Source organism: Bacillus rossius, chromosome 2 (genome assembly GCF_032445375.1).
Source record: "Bacillus rossius redtenbacheri isolate Brsri chromosome 2, Brsri_v3, whole genome shotgun sequence".
NCBI classification, from domain to species: Eukaryota; Metazoa; Arthropoda; class Insecta; order Phasmatodea; family Bacillidae; genus Bacillus; species Bacillus rossius.
Window position 1 is genome coordinate 59,085,748 of NC_086331.1, and position 22,339 is coordinate 59,108,086.

Sequence of the window (22,339 nt, forward strand, 5' to 3'; positions counted from 1 at the left end):
TTGTTAACATTTACTATAAGCATCTGTAGTTATTCAAAATGACTCGAAAGTATTATTTTTTTCACGTGTAGCAAAATTCTCCCACATCATAACGTCAAAAAATACAAATTCATTGATTTAAGAATACTTATGAAAAACACCGTAATCTGTTTGCGAAAGGTAAGCCCTTCCTATAAAATAACTATAACTACCAGCTTAAGCGGTTATACCTTGAAATGAGAAACGATACAGAAATTAAACCCAAATATAACTCTTCTGACAAGGTGCCTTAATTACACCCGTGCTCAGTGATGCAAACTCCTACAAAATGTTCCCCCTAGGACCAACTTCAAATACCCCTAAATGTCGATCAAAAACCCCTAAAGTTTTTGTTGTACACTTGGTTTGAGAGGTAATTTCAAATATGAATTAAAAATACATTGAAGTAGTAAAAAATAGCTGTTGTATTTATGTGAGTACATTTTACATATTTATATATGTTAATCAATGATTGATATATGTTAATCAAATTAAACGAGACAGAATTAAAATTAAAAAAAACGAATTGCTCAATGTCTCCTTTTTTTCCTTCTAACACAATATTATTAAATGTCATTGGGATAAGCTTCTAATAATTTTGATAAAAGGAATACATGTTTACTAACCTTGAAGCTCGGGATCGGTCTCCCAACATTTTGTATATTTTTGTTGATATTTTTTGTTCTTTTCTTTTGTCATTCTGAAAAATATTCGAACACGAATAATTAATTATTATTCATCTTTTTTGTTATTTCTTTGGACCACAGAAAAACTTAAACGACTTACTTTGCACCTCAATAGAACTCGCCAATAGATAAACGGACACAAGACACAACCTCAACTTGTCAACGTGAAAACGTCGAACAGCGAATAGCAAAAGCGCGGTGAGAGTAAAAAAAAATGTTCTCTTGACTTGAGCAGTAAGTTGTTATTGGTAAATTCAGCCACCAGCGCCACCTGCGTCTTGCTTAGTACAAGACACGAAGTACGGCATTAGTTTAAACATATTTTCAAGGCAAGTGTGTTTGTAGAAAAAAAAAATTCTTGAATATAGTACCCCCTAAAAAGTCCCCCTAAATAAATGTAGCCCCTAAAAAAACCCCTGGACATCTTGTTTCCCCCTAAATTTGTGGGGAAAACCCCCAAGTTGGCATCACTGCCCGTGCTATGTGCAGTGATTGAATAATTATATATATATTCAATGGTGCAGTGGTGGGCGTCAATGTGTTTATCAATTCCGATAGCAGGGAGCGAAGTGGACAAATTCCTACGGATATGTGCAGGGTGCAGGAAACGCATAGGAGTAAACCATTTAATTTTACTGCCACAGTTCGGTATTTAAAGTAGAATCCAAAGTGTTATGCTAGAAATAAAAGCCCTTAAATCACCGACGATCGGGATTATTTCAATTTGCTTGTTCAGAACACATTTTAAAAGCAGTTTACGAAAACGTTTTTGGACATTCACCGTTGCAGGTTTTTATTTGTCGCAGAAAACACATAAACATGGTACTCATTCTATTATTAGCCATTCTCAACATTTGTAGATGTAAATAACTCTTAGAGTTTCGCAGAAACCCCAAATGAATAAAAAAATAAAAATTTGTAAGAATATATATATATATATATATATATATATATATATATATATATATTTGGTGTTTTAACCATGGTGTCGCAGCATAAAATTTTACACGTACCCAGGAGACACACAGGCTTCTACATTTGCTTCCAACGACTCAAATGGTAACGAAATTTCTGAAATTAAGACATTTTTTTCATCTTCAGGCACACTTGTTGACAAGTCAAGTCTTTCAGGGGTTTTCCCCCCCTTTTCTTTGATAACCCAGCGCTCTTAGCCGATTAGCCTTACCGCCCTGGGGCCCCCACGGGCGTGGATGCGGATGCGCCGCATACGCAACCGGGAAGAGCGTTAGAGCTTTTGGCTATGCAAAGGGGCTGAGGCTACCCATCTCAGCTTATGCACCACCTCCGGCCCCCTACTCCACTCAGCTCACCAGCAAGTTGGATGCTCCCAAAGCCCTTTGGAGTCATCACTTCTGGCGCCTACCCCAGTCTCCCGCTCTCACACTGGGACCCCTCAATCACCCAGCGAACCCGCGGTCCGGTGGAGGCCTACCCAACCTCTTCCAGCTGACCAGGCTGGTAACTGGAGCTGTCCTCGTCGCTCACAACGTCAGCACTTCTAAGGCCTGCCACTAAAGCACTCGGGGCACCACTCCCAAGTACGAGTCCTTCCCAACAAGAATCCTGGGCCTTAGAGGAAACCTCAGCGGGGCACCATTCAAACATGGTGGATTCTCCCCGTACTACGACCAACTTTTGGTCTCGTCGGCAGACTGTTCGCCGGTAGCTTGACCAGACCATCACACTTCAGAGTGCAGCCACGAGGTGTCCTCTTCGCCTCGGAAAACCCTCCGACCCGCCGTACCTCGGCCCGACGGGTTTACAGCCGGTTAAGGCCCGGATGTGACTGCACTCGTCGGGCGACGACCGCCGTCAACCCCAGCTGGAAAATGGCAACTACAGTGCCCAGGCAGGAGGCACCTGGGGGTTACCTCAATACCTCCACCGACTCTAAGGCTAAAGGGGAAACCTCGCCGTGCAGTTTACAGCCCGTTTTTAGGCCCGGTTACCCGCTCTGCAGCGCCACTGCCAGATAGGTCAAACCCACTCCCACAAATTAAAATCTAGTACAAACGAGCCTTTAATTTGAGCACGGAAAAGAACACGATAGTAAACACTAGTTTTAAATTATTTCTAGTATGCAAGAAAAAAGACGGATAATACCCAGAGTTAAAGTTTAGATACGTATTTTTTTTTTATTGGAAGGACCATTTCATTCCAAAATATATTTTATCTACTTATGTAAGGTAAATGTAGGTCATTTCGTGAAAATTTCAGTTTTTTTTAAATTAAGTGGAAATTAAAAGAAGTATTTAAATATATTTTTGCCTCCACAAATAACTTTACTTTAGTTGTTAACTAAAATAAATTCAAAATAGCATACATACTTAAGTGATTTATATTTTAGTTAGTTCTTATTTTTACAGTTGGGGATTATTTCGTGATATCATTAATAATTTAGTTACAGTACCTAGGTAAGTTCGCTATAAAATAGTAATAAATACGAAATAAGTATGATAAAAACCATTACTTTGATGATGCTGCAAAGTCGACATAACAAATAAATACAATAATGAAAAAATTATCTGAGTGTACACAAATGTGCTTAATATATTTCTGCACATATACAAAAATTTAAGAAAGTGTTTGAATCATGAATTTATGCGTTTAGCGGCAATTATTTTACACACCTCCCATTACTTAAAAATATAATTGGCGTACAATACAGGAACTATTTTACATTTTTATTTCATTCCTTAGAACTTTTCAATTTAGTCAAGATTAAGAGGAACCGTGATATCTATTACAAACAAGCACATGGAACGGGTAACGACAGATACTATTTCAAATTGGTCCCGGTTTTCCCCTCCAGATTGCGTAATAACTTTTACCGCATAAACCAGTCGTACCAATCCCTTTTTTTTCTTTTTGTTCCAGATGTGCTCGGAGTCAAATGATTGACTTTTGTGCTTGTAAAGATAACGACATTTAATAATTAATTCTTTTGAAAATTATAGCGATTTAAATTTATTACTTTACTTTTAAAAAGAAGATATTGTATGTTCGTCTTAAATTCAAGTTGATTATACTAACTTAACGTGCTTTTGTTTCTAATCCAAATTGATCGTGGCTATTGACATCACTTGGAAAACAAGAAATTATTCAGTGTAATGCTAGAGATTTGGCACTACTTGAATTACTAGGTGAAAGCTAACTGGGTTCGAATAGTTGAAGTTCAAGTTGAAAGTGGAGATACGTATGCTGCTCTGAAAAGAGAGGAAAGATTGCAACAGATGTGTTGTCAACATTTCAGAAAGTTTGCAAGTGAGAAATGTTGTCATTCATTTGAAGGACTTAAAAAATGAATTGTGAAAACTTTTAAAACTAACAACGATGGTTACCGAAATATATATGTTTTATCATTACATTTTTCCATCATATTGTTACGAATGTGAGAAAGGCCACGACATGTGCAGGTGCAGAGCTGGCTGGCGGCTGCCGCTACATGATATGCGCCGCGCGCGCCTGGAAGATAACAAGGATTGTCGCTTTCCCCCTTCCTTCCCACCACTCCCCGCGCGGCGCCCTGCCTTTGACACGTAACTGAAACCGGACAGCTGCGGAGTTACGTGAGCCGCCGGCACGTGTTTCGAGAGATTTCTACCGTCGGGTCGGCACGCAATGACGCGACTGGCCCCGGCCGCGCTCGCGAGTTCTGTAAAATTGCGGCTGAAAGATAAAACGAGGACGGCAGCCTCAGGGGAGTCAGAGGAGAGTTCAGAGAGAGAGAGAGAGTTCAGGCTGGAACCTTCCCGCAGCGGAACTTCCAGGGCGATAGTGCCGCAGGTGCGGCAGAGTGGCGAAGTCCTTGGACGAAGGTTCCAGGGCAGGGAGTGAGTGAGTTCAGTGGAGTCGGGAGTTTTCCCGCGGCGGAGTTTCCGGGCAATAGTGTCGCGGGCGCGGAGAAGTCCCGAGCGAAGTTCCAAACTAGGCGTCGAGCGGATCCTCGGCGAAGGCAAGTGCGTCGGCGGTGGCGGAGTGCGGCGACGGGGTCCCGCGGCGGAGACCCACGAGGGGTGCTGCGGTGAGAGTTGTGCCAGAGGTGCAGCCCAGTGAGGTGTGTGTATTGTAAGAAACGAGTAACTGGGGAAGCAACATTTTTAAGTGCAATTGATTATTTGGCATTTTTAGATTATTAGCTAGTGACATACGTAGTGGCTATAAATAAAACTGTGTGTGTGATAAAAATTTTTAATTGGGCTATCCTTTACGAACCCGCGGTAAATCGTAACATTTTTGGTGTCAGAAGTGGGATAGCCCTAATTAATAGATTTAGGATTCAGTTTTATTATTAGGGTAAAAGTTAAGAAATAGGATTTAGTCTTTCGAGAATAAAGTTAGCGTTTAGAAATTTTGTGAATTTGGAATTTTCTAGAGTTAGTTTGAGTATAATGTAGTCAGTGTTTTGAATGTAATAGAGTTAATGTTAGTTTATAGAAGGTTCGGCTAGGTCATTCAAAATTAATAGCGATAGTAGAAATAAATAATTATTTATGTGGTTTAATTAGTAAATGCTTTAGAGAGAGATTTCTGCTGAAGGGTTTACTGTCGAGCAATACAGGGAGATAAGGGTTGCCCTGGAAGAAATGTTAGCCAGTATGAAGAACTGTAACGAAAAGTTAGCCAGTACGATGTAACTGTAACAAAGAAATTGTAACCAGTATGAAGAACTTTACAGAAGAAATTAAGAGTGAATGGAAGGAGAATAAGAACCACCATGAAGAAGAAAAGAAGAGTGAGTCAAATAATACCCTAGAGGAAATGAAGAAGGGACAGGAGGAAATTGAGGGTCATCATGAAATGAAGAATGGCCAGGAAGAAGTAAATAATGAAATGAGGACCGAAGTGAAGATAAGCCTAGAAGAGAAGAACAGCGAAGAGAAGAACAACGAAGAGGAGACTAGCCAAGAGGAGACCAGCCAAGAGGAGACCAGCGAAGATAAGACCAGCGAAGAGAAGACCAGCGAAGAGAAGACCAGCCAAGAGGAGACCAGCCAAGAGGAGACCAGCCAAGAGGAGACCAGCCAAGAGGAGACCAGCCAAGAGGAGTCCAGCCAAGAGGAGACCAGCCAAGAGGAGACCAGCCAAGAGGAGACCAGCCAAGAGGAGACCAGCCAAGAGGAGACCAGCCAAGAGGAGACCAGCCAAGAGGAGACCTGCCAAGAGGAAACCTGCCAAGAGGAGACCTGCCAAGAGGAGACCTGCCAAGAGGAGTCCAGCCAAGAGGAGACCAGCCAAGAGGAGACCAGCCAAGAGGAGACCAGCCAAGAGGAGACCAGCCAAGAGGAGACCAGCCAAGAGGAGACCAGCCAAGAGGAGACCTGCCAAGAGGAGATCTGCCAAGAGGAGACCTGCCAAGAGGAGACCAGCCAAGAGGAGACCAGCCAAGAGGAGACCAGCCAAGAGGAGACCAGCCAAGAGGAGACCAGCCAAGAGGAGACCAGCCAAGAGGAGACCAGCCAAGAGGAGAACAACGAGGAAAACAACTAGGACATGAATATGAAAGAAGAGCTGAAGAAAAGCACAGGAGTAGTGAAGATGGGTTACAAAGTGTGGAATATTGAACAAGAAGAAATGAAGATAAACCAAAGAGAGAGGAGAAAATGCCAAGAAGAACTGAAGAAGAGCCAAAAAGAGATGAACATGAGTCAAGAAGAGATAGAGAAGTGCAAAGAAGAAACGAAGAAAGACCGAGAAGAGACGCAGGAAGACCAAGAAGAAATGAAGAAAGACCAAGAACAGGGGAAGGAAGACCGAGAAGAGACAATAAGAACACAAAGAGTGATTAAGATGGTGCAAGGAGTGAAGAAGATGGTGCTAGGAGTAACTGAAAGCAGTCCAGACGATATTCAGAAGAACGAAGAGGGAATTAGGAACCAAGAAGAGACGAAGAAGAGCTGGGAAGATATGCTGTGTGAACGAGTAGCTACGAGAGAAGAAATAGAGAGAAAAAGGGAAGAAACAAGGAAACTGTTGGAAGACAATAAGAAATGCACTAAAGAGTATCGGGTCCGTCCAAGGTAACGGTCGGCCCGGCTCGGGCAGATGGCTGAACGACATGCGGCATCGGCGAAGCAGAAGTGTCGCCGGGTGACAATAGAAGCTACATATACTGCAAGATAAGGTTATCTGGTGAGACTGTACAGCCCGCGATGGAGGAAAGGCAGGAGGCCTAAACTTCGAGTAGTATGGGGACCTCCAGGAGGAGATGCATTACCTGTTCGGGACGAACAGGTTTAAAAAGGGGGCAATGTTACGAATGTGAGCAAGGCCACGACATGTGCAGGTGCAGAGCTGGCTGGCGGCTGCCGCTACATGATATGCGCCGCGCGCGCCTGGAAGATAACAAGGATTGTCGCTTTCCCACTTCCTTCCCACCACTCATCGCGCGGCGCCCTGCCTTTGACACGTAACTGAAACCGGACAGCTGCGGAGTTACGCGAGCCGCCCACAAGTGTTTCGAGAGATTTCTACCATTGGGTCGGCGCGGAATGACGCGACTGGCACCGGCCGCGCTCGTGAATTCTGGAAAATTGCGGCTGAAAGATAAAACGAGGACGGCAGCCTCAGGGGAGTCAGAGGAGAGTTCAGAGAGAGAGAGAGAGAGAGAGAGAGAGAGAGAGAGAGAGAGAGAGAGAGAGAGAGTTCAGGCTGGAACCTTCCCGCAGCGGAACTTCCAGGGCGATAGTGCCGCGGGTGCGGAAGAGTGGCGAAGTCCTTGGACGAAGGTTCCAGGGCAGGGAGTGAGTGAGTTCAGTGGAGTCGGGAGTCTTCCCGCGGCGGAGTTTCCGGGCAATAGTGTCGCGGGCGCGGCGGAGTCCCGAGCGAAGTTCTTAACTAGGCGTCGAGCTGATCCTCTGGCGAAGGCAAGTGCGTCGGCGGCGGCGGAGTGCGGCGACGGGGTCCCGCGGCGGAGACCCACGAGGGGTTCTGCGGTGAGAGTTGTGCCAGAGGTGCAGCCCAGCGAGGTGTGTGTATTGTAAGAAACGAGTGACTGGGGAAGCAACATGGTTAAGTGCAATTGATTATTTGGCATTTTTAGATTATTAGGTAGTGACAAAAGTAGTGGCTATAAATAAAACTGTGTGTGTGATAAAAAATTTTAATTGGGCTATCCTTTACGAACCCGCGGTAAATCGTAAGTGATTAATATGAACAATATTCAAGAATTCGTCTTTATTCCAGATAATAAATTAATTGCCAGATAAACAACATTAAAATTTAATGTATGGTTCTACGTGGCACAGGTTCACCCCGAAAAACCTGGGCACAATATTAGCACTTTATTTTAAAAAAATTGTGACGGAGAATGCAAACCGTAACTGGTCCGTACACCACGTCATTACAACGCAAAGCAATTACGTTACGATCGTTGAGAACCTTACAAACAGAAAGTGAAATATGTAACTCAAAAATGGCAAAACGATACCCCACAAGAGACACTAGAACAATGAAAATCATATCAGACTTATTATAGTCACCGAAAACTCTTGTTTTTCAACATCTGTGCAAACATTGCTCCCAGAATTTTTTTAGTTCTTGATTTACATTTCCGTCATTAGCAATGGGTGTGTTGCTGGTTGTGTGGTGGGGCTCGACAGCGCTCCAAAATGAAATTTTTGTAGACATTTGTATATTTGAGGTAAATCCCTGTGTTGCTGGTAGTGTGTTGCGTTACCCAATCGTCACCAGCGCTCCGCCATGTTGACATATGCATTTGAAGAAAATGTCAGTTAGTAGTATATGAACATAGCTCCGTTGCCTGGGTTCCAGGTGAGGTGCCTGGTGCCGGTCCGCCATTTTTGTGACAAGACGGTCATCTTGGATGACATTGACCCCGGCGGCCACCTTGTATTCAACATTTGTTTTCCACCATCAATCTGGAAATCGAGCGCCCCACTCACTAATGTTGCACTTATCGTTATGCATGCCACCATGGAGCTCTATGACTTCATTTCACTTTTCGTTATTTCGCAATCTTGGATTTTATTAAGTTGCAATTTTCGTTATGGCTACCATTTTGAATTTGACATAAGGTTCGCCATCTTGCCATCGTCTGCTGGAGGCCACCATCTGGGATTCTGCCATATTATTTTTTCTGTTCTGCTGGATTTCGCCATCTTGGATTCCTCCATTTTTGTTTCTGGTGTTTGTTCCTAGAAACTGCCAGAATCTCTCAGTCTCATGCACATAAGGTCGATTTTCTATTACCTACCATTGCTGTTGTGATTCTTATCGACATATTAAATTTAATTTTTTATACAAAATACATTGAAGTGCTGTGATTCAAAATATCACAGCTCTGACTTCTGGGTTGGAAAATATACACACTTAACAGCACATATTCGGACTTATAAATTCTTTGAATTCGAAGGAATAATAGCATCAGTTGTTCGAGACAGAACCACCATCTTTGTTTTCAATACTCGCTACCAGGAGCTCTAGTGTCACATACTACACACATCACCTGCTAGAGTGCGCCGTCGCCATCTAGTTTTCGTTACTTTTTACCAAGAGCACTAATGTCACGTAGAACATAAAAGTGCGCTGTCACCATATTAGTTTAATTTTTACCCGCAAGACTGCAGTAATTATTTATTGCCAGGAAGCCCGCCATCTGGTTGGTCGTCTTGGCTGCCATCTTGGAAATCTGTAATTAACAAACTATAAATTCGGGAAAAATAAAAAAAATTCATAAAAAATTCACTTAATGAAATAATGATAAATAATGTTTTATTAATTAAAAAAAAATCTATAGATAGATTTCTTAGAAATAACCAGAAGCACGCGGAGAAAATCAATTGAAGTCTCGCCAGGAATAACTACGAGCACACGGAGAAAACCGACCGAAGCGTCGCCATGAATGACCAGAAGAACTTGGAGAAACCAAAATAATATTGGCAGGAATAATCAGAAGTTCATGGAGAAAACCGTTAAAATATTGAGATGAATAATCAGGAGCACGTGGAGAAAACTAACGCACATTGTCCTAAATCAAGATCAGTGAATAAAAAAAAAATCTGGCTTGTGCTAGAACTCTAATCTTGCTGAACAAAGGACGAGTTCAAAATCTGGCAATACTGTTTATGTATTTATATAGATATATAATTTTTGTGATTCACTAATCTTGATTTAGGAAAACGTGCGTTAGTTTTCTCCATGTGCTCCTGATTATTTCTGCCAATATTTTGTCAGTTTCTCTACGTTTTTCTGGTCATTTAGGGCGACGCTTCTGTTGGTTTTCTCCGTGTGCTCCTGGTTACCCCTGGTGAGATCTCTGCTGATAATCTCTGAGCGCTTCTGGTTATTTCTGAGAAATCTATCTCTGCATGAATTTTTTTTTTTACTGAATGAGACATACAATTTTATTCAGAGTTACGTTTAATTGGGAACAAAATGATAGAAACATCGTGATAAAATAGATTATTGTGTAAAGTTTACAATGATCAGTGGGTCGTTTGACGAAAGTGACCTTGAGACTGGTGTAAAATGGAATTCTCCAGGTATTTTAGTAATATTTATTATAAACATGCAATGAAGATGATATCAGTATAAGAGATTGATTATGCATCATGGGAATATCCTAACATACTGATCGTCAGGTTAAGACTTCTAGATTATTCACTTTGTACAGGAAGCTATAAACACATCAAAGAAGTAGCCTTCATACTCAAAGAACTAAGGGAAGCTTGTGGCTATATACAATAATGACTTGTATTACATGCATGTGTATAAAAATGAAAAAAAAAATATTTTGCATTTTAACAGTGATTTCTTTTAATTTCTCAAATTCTGATTTCTAAGACTGAGTTCTCGCGATTGCATGTATAGTGTGTGTTTTGTGTGTTCTTTAAATGTTCGGTGTGTGCAATGCATGTTAATTTCATGATATGTATCTGTATTGCGTGTCCAGTGTGTGTAGTGTGTGCTCATTGTGTGTCCTTTGTGTGTACTTTGTGTTCATTGCATGTGTACTGTGTGTCCATTGCATGTGATTTGTGTGGTCATTGTGAGTCCTTTGTGCGTACTGCGAGTCCATTGCATGTCCTGTGTGTGTTTTTTTTGTTCATTGTGTGTACTGTTTATACATTGCATTTACTGTGTGTGAAATTATTGTCCAGTGTGTGTACTGTGTGTCCATTGTGTGTATTGTATGTTGTTACGTTAAATGTGCATAATAAAATCTCTAGTAAGATCAGAAAATTTACTTTATCAAACCCTCCATGTCTTGATAAAACATTTTTCAGGGATTCTTGGTCCTTTATTCATCGTAAAATTGTTTCGTTGGTCTAATTGCATGTAATGGTTTTATTGATACTTTATGTCTGACAGTTCAGAGACTTTGTCTTGACTTCTTGTAATATGTTATAAAAGCGACGTTTCGGGAACTGCTATCTGCTCCCGTCCTCAGGCAGAGACGCACATGGTACGGAAACACAGGTGCGACTGCGCAATGCCGTACGTCCAAAAACTTACATCAAGTCATGCACTTCCATTGCACAAATCTTTTAAAGATAACACACGTAACTATTCTAATTAATAAAAAAATCAACTTTCCTGAAATTTATACAACTGGAATGACAATATTAACATCCGCCTGAAATTTAATAGAAGTAGGTAGGTAAGAATATATATATAAGAAATTAAATGAAATTAAAACATACATAAATAAAATTATCTCACACTCAAAAAAATTATGTTTAATATGAAATAAAGGAAGATGGCAATTACACGTAACTATTCTAATTAATAAAAAAAATCAACTTTCCTGAAATAGTAAAATTAAAATTTTTCAACAATATATTACATAATTGATAAATATTTCTGGTCTTCGGTCTCAGCAGCCCTAAGATTCTTGACACTCAGCAGATAAATTATAAACACTAAACCAAACTCCTTGCAAATAAGTAGGTACTGTAAAAAAATAACAATATTGACAAATAGAATGAATAAATTTCGAAGAAATTTATAAGTTTAAGAATTTATGTACCTACATAATATTAAACTTGAAACTATCCACACAATAAAAACCTAAGAATGTTAGTGAAACTATTTTTTTTTATTTGTCATAATACCTAAAATACGTATGTTTCCAAAATGAAACAAAGTATAAATAATGACCAATTTGACAAAAACAAATTGTACAACTCGAATGACATTGAAAACATACACGTGAAATTTAAAAGAATTATGAGTGCCCTAGGTAGGGAGAAAAAATATATATAGAAGAAATTAAATAATAAAAAAAATGGGTGCGTGTGCTTAGGTACGCGCATGAGAAGTTATACTTATTTGGCATCATTAAAAAATAGTTTTTAATTGCATGCAAAAATATTGCGTGGAGTCCCTCCGCGTGGAAGAAGTGAAACTTCGTACTGTGGAAATGAAAATAGGAATGGGTAGAAATTGATTTTTAGTGAAATCATATTGTATCAAATCAAACTAAACAAATAAAGGAAATAAATTTGTAACGATTCATAGATTGATCTTCAGAGAGAGAGCGAGACACCTATTGAATGTCTATAAAACTAACTTTTTTATGAGAGCAGATTTTCATTTAATAAATCATGAAATCATTCCACGATAAAAGCTGTTTATTTAAGTAAGCGGACGGGTTCGCCCCAAGGAGAAAATTGACGCGGCGAGACCTCGTGGACATAGATAAATGACACACACTCACTATTTATGTGTCTATGAAACATTATTTTTTTCTTCAATTTAAATTGTAATATACAAAAACGGTATTGAAAATTGAAACAAATATGGCGAATATACAAACTGTCAAGATCTTTATTTTTTCTTACTCTCTACTTAGTTCCTTACAATAGCAAAACGTAACGTAATGGCTTGAAAGCTATTGCTCGGCAGACATAGAGGAATGACACTAACAGTTTGTATATCTATGACACACATTACATAAAATTAAGATATATTTTTTTAACCCGTTTAGAATTTTTTTTTTAGACAAAAGATAGCCTATGTCCATCCCCAGGATATAATCTATCTCCTTGCCAAATTTCATTACGATCCGTTCAGCCGTTCAGTCGGGAAAAGGTAACAAACAAACAATCAGACATACAGACAGACAGACAGACAGACAGACAGACAGACAGACAGACAGACAGACAGACAGACAGAGTTACTTTCCCATTTATAATATTAGTAAGGATTTGTTATCGACGAAGAAGGCCTTGTAATTTGGAGATATTTGGTCTATATGCCTGACATCGTACATGACCTGTCCTCGTGGCTCTAAGACACTTGGTCTATATGTCAAACGTTGTACAGGACCTGGTTGGAAGGTATTTCAAGTATCGAAAAATTATACAGTCTTGCTAGACACAGCGACAATGTATTTATTTCGTCGGACAGTTTTCTGGTATATAGTCGTTTTCTCTAGAGAGAATGATAAATAAACTCCACAAAAGGTAATGGGAAACACTATTTAAAATTTATTTTAAGCTTTAGTTACTCTTATCACTGACCGAGATTCAAACCATGGACGGGAATCGATCGAGTCAATCATTATTTTAATGACTCATTTTTTTTGATGATTTTTGGAATGTTTCCCGAAAACCTAGGTTATTATTACGAATTTTTAAGATGGTGGCCAATATGTCAACATCGGCTTGCAAGAAGGCTGGTAGATGAAATTTTAAGCCTCTTTTAGGATTTATTCACCATTTTAAAATAAGATAAATATTGTTTTGCATACAATGAACTTTTTTTTTGGATCGCGGAAGGATCGAACCAAACTCTGTAATCCATCGAATCAATCATTATTTTGATAAGTGATTCTTTTGTTAGATTTCTAACTTGCCAAATATAGATTTCCAAGATGGTGGCCAAGACGACCAATACGATGGCGGGCGCACACTTACGGGTAAAAATTAAACTATCATGGCGGCAGCGCACTCTGGCAGACAATGTGTATACTATGTGACACTATTGCTCCTGGTGGTAAGTAATTAAAAAAATATGGCGACGGCGCACCTTAGAAGTTGATATGTGTACTATGTGTGACACTAGCACTCCTAGTAGCGAGTATTGAAAAATAAAGCTGTTGTTCCTTTCTCGAACAGATGATGCTATTATTCCTTCGAATTCAAAGAATTTACAAGTCCGAATATGTGCTTGTTATTTTTTATATACATTATTTAGTTCTAAGTCTGGTAATAGTCTGGATAGCTGTGCCATTAAAGGCGTATGTTTTCCAACCCAGAAGTCAGAGCTGTGATGGTTCGAATCACAGATCTTCAATGTATTTTGTATAAAAAAATTAAATTTAATGTGTCGATAAGGACCACAACAGCAATGGTAGGTAATAGGAAATCGACCTTATGTGCATGAGACAGAGCGATGCTGGCGCTCTCTAGGAACAAACACCAGAAACAAAGATGGGGTAATCCAAGATGGAGGCCTCCAGCAGGCGACGGCAAGAAGGCGCACATGATGTCAGAATCGAAAAGTAACTGATGTTAGATCCAAGATGGCGAACATTATGCAAGAATTAAAAATGGCGGCCGTAACGAAAATTGCAACTTTCTAGAATCCAAAATTGCGACCATAACGTAAAGTGCAATGATGATGTTATACACATCCAAGATGGTGTTCCAAACGAAAAGTGCAACATTTGTGAGTGGGGCTCTCAATTTCAAAATTGCTTAATCCATGATTGCGGAAAACAAAATTTCGGATCCAAGATGGCTCCCGGGGTCAAGGTCAAAGGTCAATATCATCCAAGATGACCGCCGTGACATCACAATCCAATATGTCGGACCGGCATCAGGCACCTTACCCTGGAACCCAGGTTCCGGAGCCCCATTCATATACTTCAGAAGTATTGTGTATTGCTTGCAATGCCTATGTTGCTGGTCGTGTGTTTTAGTGCCCAGATCGTCACCAGCGATCCGCTATGAGACGTATGTTGTCATATGTATTTGAAGGAAATGTTAGTTGTATTGCAAGTGCTTGCAATGAGTGTGCTGCTGGTGTGTTGCAGGGTCCGGATCGCCGCCAGCGTTCCGCCATGAGGCAGACATAGGAGGACGCCGCGAGGTGTCGGGTGAAGAAGCCAGCAAGCGACTGCTGAGCCGCGCGCCGTTGACATGCTCACGCTGGGGCTGCTGTTCGGCGTCGTGCTACGACTTTGGTTCAGCTTCAGCTCAGCCGAGCAAGGTGAGATCGTCTCTGGCTTTATGCTCCGGTTTCGGCTCAGTCGTGTTAATATGCCAAAATATTTTTACATGTGGAAATGCAGGTTCGGAAAGTATAATACAAGTTAATTAGTGTTTTATTTATTGACAAAATTACAACAATTTGGATGATAGTCCACAAATTAATTTCACTTTAATAAGATCACTATTTACTTTTCCTACTGGAGCTGGGCTCGACAGTAGCTCTCTCTACTCTCAGTATCCTACCGCGCATCTCGGTCCAAACACTCTGCTTCGCACCACTTTATTTAAAAAAAAAATTATCAACCAATTTAAAAATATCTGATTATTATACACTTTCATGTCCATACAAATATTTTGTGTTTTATTTGAGTAGTGGTACATCTACATAAAAGTAAGCTGGAGATGTACCACTTATAAAATTAAACAAAAATGACTTGAATTAACATAAAAATTTTGAAAACTGAATTAAAAAAAGGATATTTAAAACTATTGAAGTAAAGCTGGTTAGCTATATATTTTCCGTAGAAATATAATATTATTTTTTTGCGAATACAATTCCTTTTTTTTTACTTCCTATGTTATTATTTATTTTTACTTTTCTTTACGCTAATAATTGTTGAATTGTTGTAATATGCTTAATAAAAAGAAATTGAAAATTCCTTTTTTGTGTCAGGGAAATTTTATCCCGAACGTCTGTAGTAACAAAGTTTGTACTTATAATACCTGTTGAGCAGTTTTTATTTGTTTGGCAAAAGGATAGGCTTGAGGGTTCGAGCGATCGTGCATGCGATCTGTCTACTGTAGTATTTAATAGTTAGGATACGTGTAGGATGCTTCTTGGTTGGAAAAGTTTTTAGGCCGTTTCAGTTTTTATATATTATTTTCCAAATTCATCTTTGTCAACTAATTGTTTCTAATTTAGTGGAATAACTGAAGTTTATAGTGACAGGCTGCTACAAAATTTTCCTCTGTGAAGTCATTGGCATAAGGTATTCTTTATTATTTTGAGAATGACTACAATTGTGAAAATACTGTCTCTAGACACTACGTCTTTGAAAATTCAACGTAGTACCTCTGCCTTATTAAAGGAAAATTTTCAATATCGATTGATAAAATATTGCATAAAAACTGTTGAAATTATATGGCGTATTTTGGTGACGACGCAGGTGAGTCTGAATTCGCCCAACAAACTTCGGTTGCATGTTCATCACAACAAAATAAGTTGAAAACATAATACGACTTATGGCTTAAAGTACTGCCCAATGCTGCTGTTATACGTCTTTCATGTTGGAGGTAAACAACATTTTGATTGTAAATAATAAAGTTTTTTTTAGATAGAACACTGAGCGTCTGGATAATGTTTAATTGAATACTGTTCTACAGCCACCGCGAATTTTGTTGCTGTAGCAAAATTATAATTGAAATAATTTGGAGTAGCACCTTTTTTTACGCACATTTTTGTGACGCGTTACTGCACCCAATTATTTCAATTAAATAATTTTGTCACAGCAACAGAATTCGCGGTGATTGTAGAACGTTATTCATTTAAACATAATCCAGACACCCAGTGTTCCATCTTACAAAAACTTTCTCTGTTATTTACATTAAAAATGTTGTACATCTCCAACTTCAAAGACGTATACCAGACTTGGAAAACACTTAAGACCATTAGTTATGTAGATGTTTTCATCTTATTTTGTCGTAATGAAACCGCAGCCGAAAGTTGCCGGACGAATTCAGACACATCCTGTATAGTAAGAAGAAATGGCCTCCGCGCGTGGCTTGCTGTTGATTTTTCGATTATTGGACGACTGCGACGCGAGGCCGACCGTCTGTGGATCAGCTCCATAGCTCGCCGCGCCTGCCACGCCGAAAACAACAGCTCGCTAATATAGCGCTGCGAGGGATCGATTCCGTCGAGGGTCGAGGGTCGAGAGTCGCGCGACGCCCACGCACACACGCACGCACGCCATGTTCGTGGGATGGCGGAACGGGAAGGGGGAAAAAGAGCCAATTAAAAGCATGGTTGACTTGAACCTCATTTTCCAGCTCAACGGCGTGTAGCATGACAGACCTTTGCGATAACACACCGACAAGGCCCTTTTGCATTTTCGCTCCCAGTGCGTCTCTCGCCGTTGCCGGCCGACGAGGGGCATCGGTTCGAATCCCGTCAAAACGCTGGAGTGAACCGCCACCTATTATCAGAAAGGTGCTTTGCAAATATTGCTCGTAATTCTCCGTCAGCACACAGAAAATATTTATTCTGTGACAAAGGTTTTTGCTAATCTGAGAGGAGTTTCTACGGATTCACACGTCTTTGCGTATATCCACTACTTATAGCCTACACTTTTTTTTTCTTTTTGGTTTAAGAAATGTGTATGCTCAAATCACACTTTATTTTCTTTATGAAACTATTGACTTGTTAGTAAAAAAGAAAAATTTATTTTGGGGTGGTATATGATTTTAACACGAACTCAATAATTTCCACTAGATCAGCAAACTTATTCACTCTTATAGTTATAATTTCCGCTATAAATTAATATTTATTTATCTATACACAGTTATCAGTTATTTGTATCGGTGGATGGTTTGAAGTGTTGCCGTTCATTGCTCGTGATCGATGCCGACATTTTAAATTTTAGTGTACACAGGCACAAATGTCACGAACTTCTCAACTGCGGGACCTCAGAGGGGAAGAAGCTTCTGATAGCCTCAGTTCCGTTCGTATTTCAGTTCTGAAACTACTTGAAATGGAACGGTTCACTATTTAAAAAAAATAGACTTCAGCTCGGGTTTTTGTCTTCGACCACGCTCCCGTAAATCAGAGGTGCCCCCCCCCCCCCCCCCCCAAACACTATGACTCACCCCCCCCCCCCCCGAATTTTTTTATGCTATTTTCTCAATGATTCACTCAATTATTTTATATTATTATACTTTTTTAGTATTATATTTTATTACATTTTGCATTAATTAAAACTGATTTTCTAATAATAATTTTGGTCATATCAGGTAATATTTCCATCCTGAACCGACAGATGCCAAACTGGTTTTATTGAGGAAAGTGCGGGGTTGCCAATTTGATTTACAAGATCCCTTTCAATTATCAAAGCACCAGAAACGTATTTTCACATTAGAAGCTATAATTATGTAAATAATATATACATTTTTCTCATCTTTTAACCACACCCCCCCCCCCCCCCTGAAATTTTAATGACGCAGTCTGCGTCGTTACCCCCCCCCCCCCCCTTGTGGGCACCCCTGCGTAAATATAGTGACGTCAGGGTTTGATCGTGCAGACGCGTGGTGCTGATCTGTGACACGTCAGACACCAGCTATTGTCGTGGATAGTATTGCACAACGACCAGCACGCTGACTGACAACTAACGGTAAAATTGCGCGAAAACTTTGCGTTGTGTCGTTTGTCAACATATGTGTGTTAACTTCTTTTATAAGAAATTTTAATTTTTTGCTTTTAGTCTTGACTACATTTTCGCTGTGTTCGCTTTATGGTTTTGAGTTTGAAATGGGCTTCATTGTGCATTTTTCCAGTAAACAAATAATATTAGGTAATGTCGCTCATGATGTCTACGAAGTTAGTGAGATGTCAAAACGCATTGCGAAGTGTTAGTGGAATGTGGTGATATTTTCCAGGTACCTAAACGTACAAATTTATTTGTTACAGTAGTACTACTGGATACGACCTTGGACCCAACACTTGACTGGACAAGATTTCCGTACGGTCCCCAGGCTATCACTCCAGGGGTAAGTACTATAAAAAAAAATTTGAACCTGGCCTGGCTGGACTATTCCTGGGAAAACGCATTTAGTGACATAAAAATTGTTCAGGAAAGAACCACTGAGGAAACTGATACGCTTCCAATCTTTTAGATAACGTAATTGTGTGATTAATTGAAATATATCTTTTAAAAATATGGGAAGGAATGGAATTTTATTAATGTTTCGACATTTCTCTCTTATAATAATGCATTTTTATACTGCGTGTTTTACTTTAAAAGTTACAGATAAAAAATAACTGCTTTAGGTTTTGATTTAGGTCAGATGTTTGTTTATGTCGGTTTATGCAAGAAAGTTTGACGTTTTTAGGTTGATAATACGAGAACTTAAAGAGTATTATATTTTAGGGTAAACACAGAATATCATCTGGCGCGCGCGCGCGCGCGCGCGTGTGTGTGTGTGTGTGTGTGTATATATATATATATATATATATATATATACACATACATATATATCACAAATGGCTAATTCTTCCAGATATTTTTTTGATCTAGTCAGATTAAGTGATATGTTGAGTGACTTACAGAGTAGATTACCATCATCCTTATATGCGCAATGAATGTAGCAGTGTTATAATAACTATCAGTTTATAAAAATTTGACAGTTTTATTAACTTAGCAAGTATACATAATTTTAAGTACTGGGGTTCTAATGCCGTCCGTCTATTCTAATTTTGGCTATCGATGGTTTAGCCAAGAAAATGCTGCGATCGCCATCTTAGTTTTAGCAAATGAACATTTTTACAACACATTTATATGGTTATTTTGGCACGTATGAAATACGTTTTTGGAAACAATACTGAAAAATTTCTTACGAACTGGTGCATAATTTTAAATTTCGTTTGATGTATAGTACAAACATTTTTTTTTAAAGCATGGGAAATAGAATTGAATAATCAACAATTGGATTTTAATTTGTTTTATTATGCTTATTAATGTGCGCAGTCAATATTAGAAAGTTATTCAGGGGTCGGTTTACAAATAATTGTTATTAATGTAGGTACTGGGACAACATGAAGCATAAATACCCGGATAAGAATCCGAACCTGGTATTACTGCGAACATATTTTTGTTGCCTTCGCGTAAAATTGCAAATGTACAAATATTTGTAATTTACATTAGGGTAAAGGCAGGTAAGAGTGCGCAGTCCCTAAGAGCGCGCAGTATAAATATATTGAAGTTGGTAGCACTGGCCAGAGAAGTCGATAGGTGGCTCCTTGAAGCTTGTGTGTGTGTGCTTTACTGCACTAAGAAAATTTGTAGAATCGGTTTATTTCGTATGTAAGAGGTAAGAATAACATTTGCTTTCTCCTGATGTAAATATGAAAAAGAGTAAAATAGTCTTTGTAAGTAATACATCAACGAGGTACCGCGAATCATTTTATGGTAATCCGAAGCTTAGAGTCTATTGTTTACGATAACGTGGTAACGGGCGGCCAAAGTGAAGGCTGCTGCTATCTGTTGTACAAACGTTGCATTTGTGTGGGTGCCTCTAAGAGTGCGCAGCAATGCGTTCTATTAGAGGCCGAATTGTCTACTGCGTACTCTTGGAGGCCGTTTCTGCATGGCAAAATATGACTTTTACAATTGAACTGTTTCTTGTTGCAGAATTTATTTCACTGACGAAAATGACCTCCAAAAAGTATACTAGAAAATCAGACAGGAAATTGATTTTTACTGAAGAATTAATTGATGATGCTAAGAGACGAATAGAAGCCGGCGAGAGAAAGAGGAAACTCGCTGCATCTCTGGGCGTGAATGAGTCAACACTTAGGAAAAGACTTAAAGCAGTTAGCATTATGTACCTACACTTATTTTTTAGACACATGATAATATCATGCATCATTTAATTTTTGTCGGAGGATCATTGGTGTAAAAGGGTAATAAATGCTGCAAACAGATGAATAATAACTATTTCACCGAGTTTTACATTATTTTACGACTTAATAGTTTTAATGCCAGAGTGAGAAAACTATCAACTATCAACTTAGGGCTACCTACTTTCATTTTTTATATATAAAAACGTTTCATTAAAAAAAGCATAAACATCATGTGAACAGCAGCACTGCTAAGATTTATTCATTTATCGGTGAGATAGGATTTTACTGTCTTTTGCTCAAGAAGCAGAAAAGTGGTTGGTGATTCATCCAGGGAGGGCAATCACCCAGCATGACATTGCAAAAATCTTCACATGTGCTTACACGAGGGTAGCAACGATGGAAAAGGCAATCAATGCTTTTAGATCAACAGGTATACATCCTTTAAATCCCGATAACTTCTATGATGAAGACTTTGCACCTGCTGAAGTGACAGACCATCCTCAAGAGCAACTGGACGTCACTGAAGAAGACCCAAACGCACCAAAAAATTCAACAAGTCTTGAAACTGATGAACCCCACACTCAAACTGATGATCTGGCAGAACACGATTCCGTTGCGGAATTACAGTGAGTTCCACCCTCAATGATAACACCATTACCAAAGTGTGTCATTTCAAGGAAACGAAAAGTGGCAGGTAAGAAGTCTGAAATAATGTCTTCATCGCCATTTAAAAACTCTCTTCTGGTAAGCAAGACGGCTAAGAAAATTCAAACAAGAAAACAAGTAAAGAAGGCAGTACAGTTCGACAATCCCGCTGTACCATCAACTTCAGCGGTAGGCCTACATGCAGTTGAAGAAGAAATTGAAGTCCAGGTTGCGATGAACGCTATCAAGAACCGATTTTAGAGGATTGGGTACAGTGCGGCAAATGTAAACAGTGGTGGCACGAAGATTGCTCAAGACATGAAGGGTCTGGACACTTTAAATGTGATGGGTGCTGATGCGTACTCTTGGAGGACACTGTGCGCACTCTTAAGACACCAGTCCTCTAAGAGTTCGCAATTTCAATTTATGCAAAACTTATGTTTTTCAGTTGCAAAGGATTGCATAGCTGTTTGTCTAATATGTGTTTCGTAAACTATAAGTAATAGTGTTTCATTTATTATAATCACTTTTTGTGTAATACTTAATATCTTAAGTTTACAATTAAAAACAACTTAAGTGCGTACTCTTGAGTGCCTTTACCCTATGTCCGCCCTCGTTACTTCAAATATAACGTGTGTTCACGTCCACGACACTCGTTGACGATAATTAAAATAATAAATGTCTGAACTGGCGCGAAGTCTTCTCGTCGTTTATAGGGCAACTATGATGTTCGAGTGGTAACCATTAGGTACATTAGATGGCGAGTAAATGAACATAAAGGTGTATTGCAAGTACCGGATGCCTAAGAATTATTCTGAAAACACGCGTTTTAAACATTTTCGCTCTTCAAAAAAGAGAGTTTTAAAACGAAATACAATAACATAACCACCCACCCACTCTTTCTTAAGCACACCCTACTTGAGAAGTTTTTAAATAGCGTGGTTTCCTTTGAGGATCTGCACACATTATGTGAGAATAGACAGGTAGGGCCCTTAAAATGGAAGCATTGCAGAAAACGTGCTTCCTATTAACTACAGGAATTGCTCAAGCCTTACAAATGGTGACATGCAAGTTAAGGAAATGTTAAACGAGCTTTCGATCAGAGGTGCCACTCTGAACGAGTAAAACATAAAATCTAAAATAGAGATTTTTTATGAAGCAGTCAGCGCGCGACT

General features: G+C 39.3%; 1 protein-coding gene across 7 annotated transcripts in view; it reads left to right on the top strand.

The window, feature by feature from the left end:
- Nucleotides 1-22,339, top strand: part of LOC134529311 (ephrin type-A receptor 4) — a 396,457-nt gene that overhangs the window by 214,795 nt on the left and 159,323 nt on the right. For all 7 annotated transcript variants that reach the window (XR_010074530.1, XM_063363232.1, XM_063363230.1 and 4 more), the window contains exons 3-4: nucleotides 14,728-14,903; nucleotides 18,588-18,667. Coding sequence is in view for 6 of the 7 variants with exons in the window: in XM_063363232.1 (XP_063219302.1) it covers nucleotides 14,834-14,903; nucleotides 18,588-18,667 (150 nt within the window). In the remaining variant the exon portion in view is untranslated. The remainder of the gene's footprint in view (nucleotides 1-14,727; nucleotides 14,904-18,587; nucleotides 18,668-22,339) is intronic.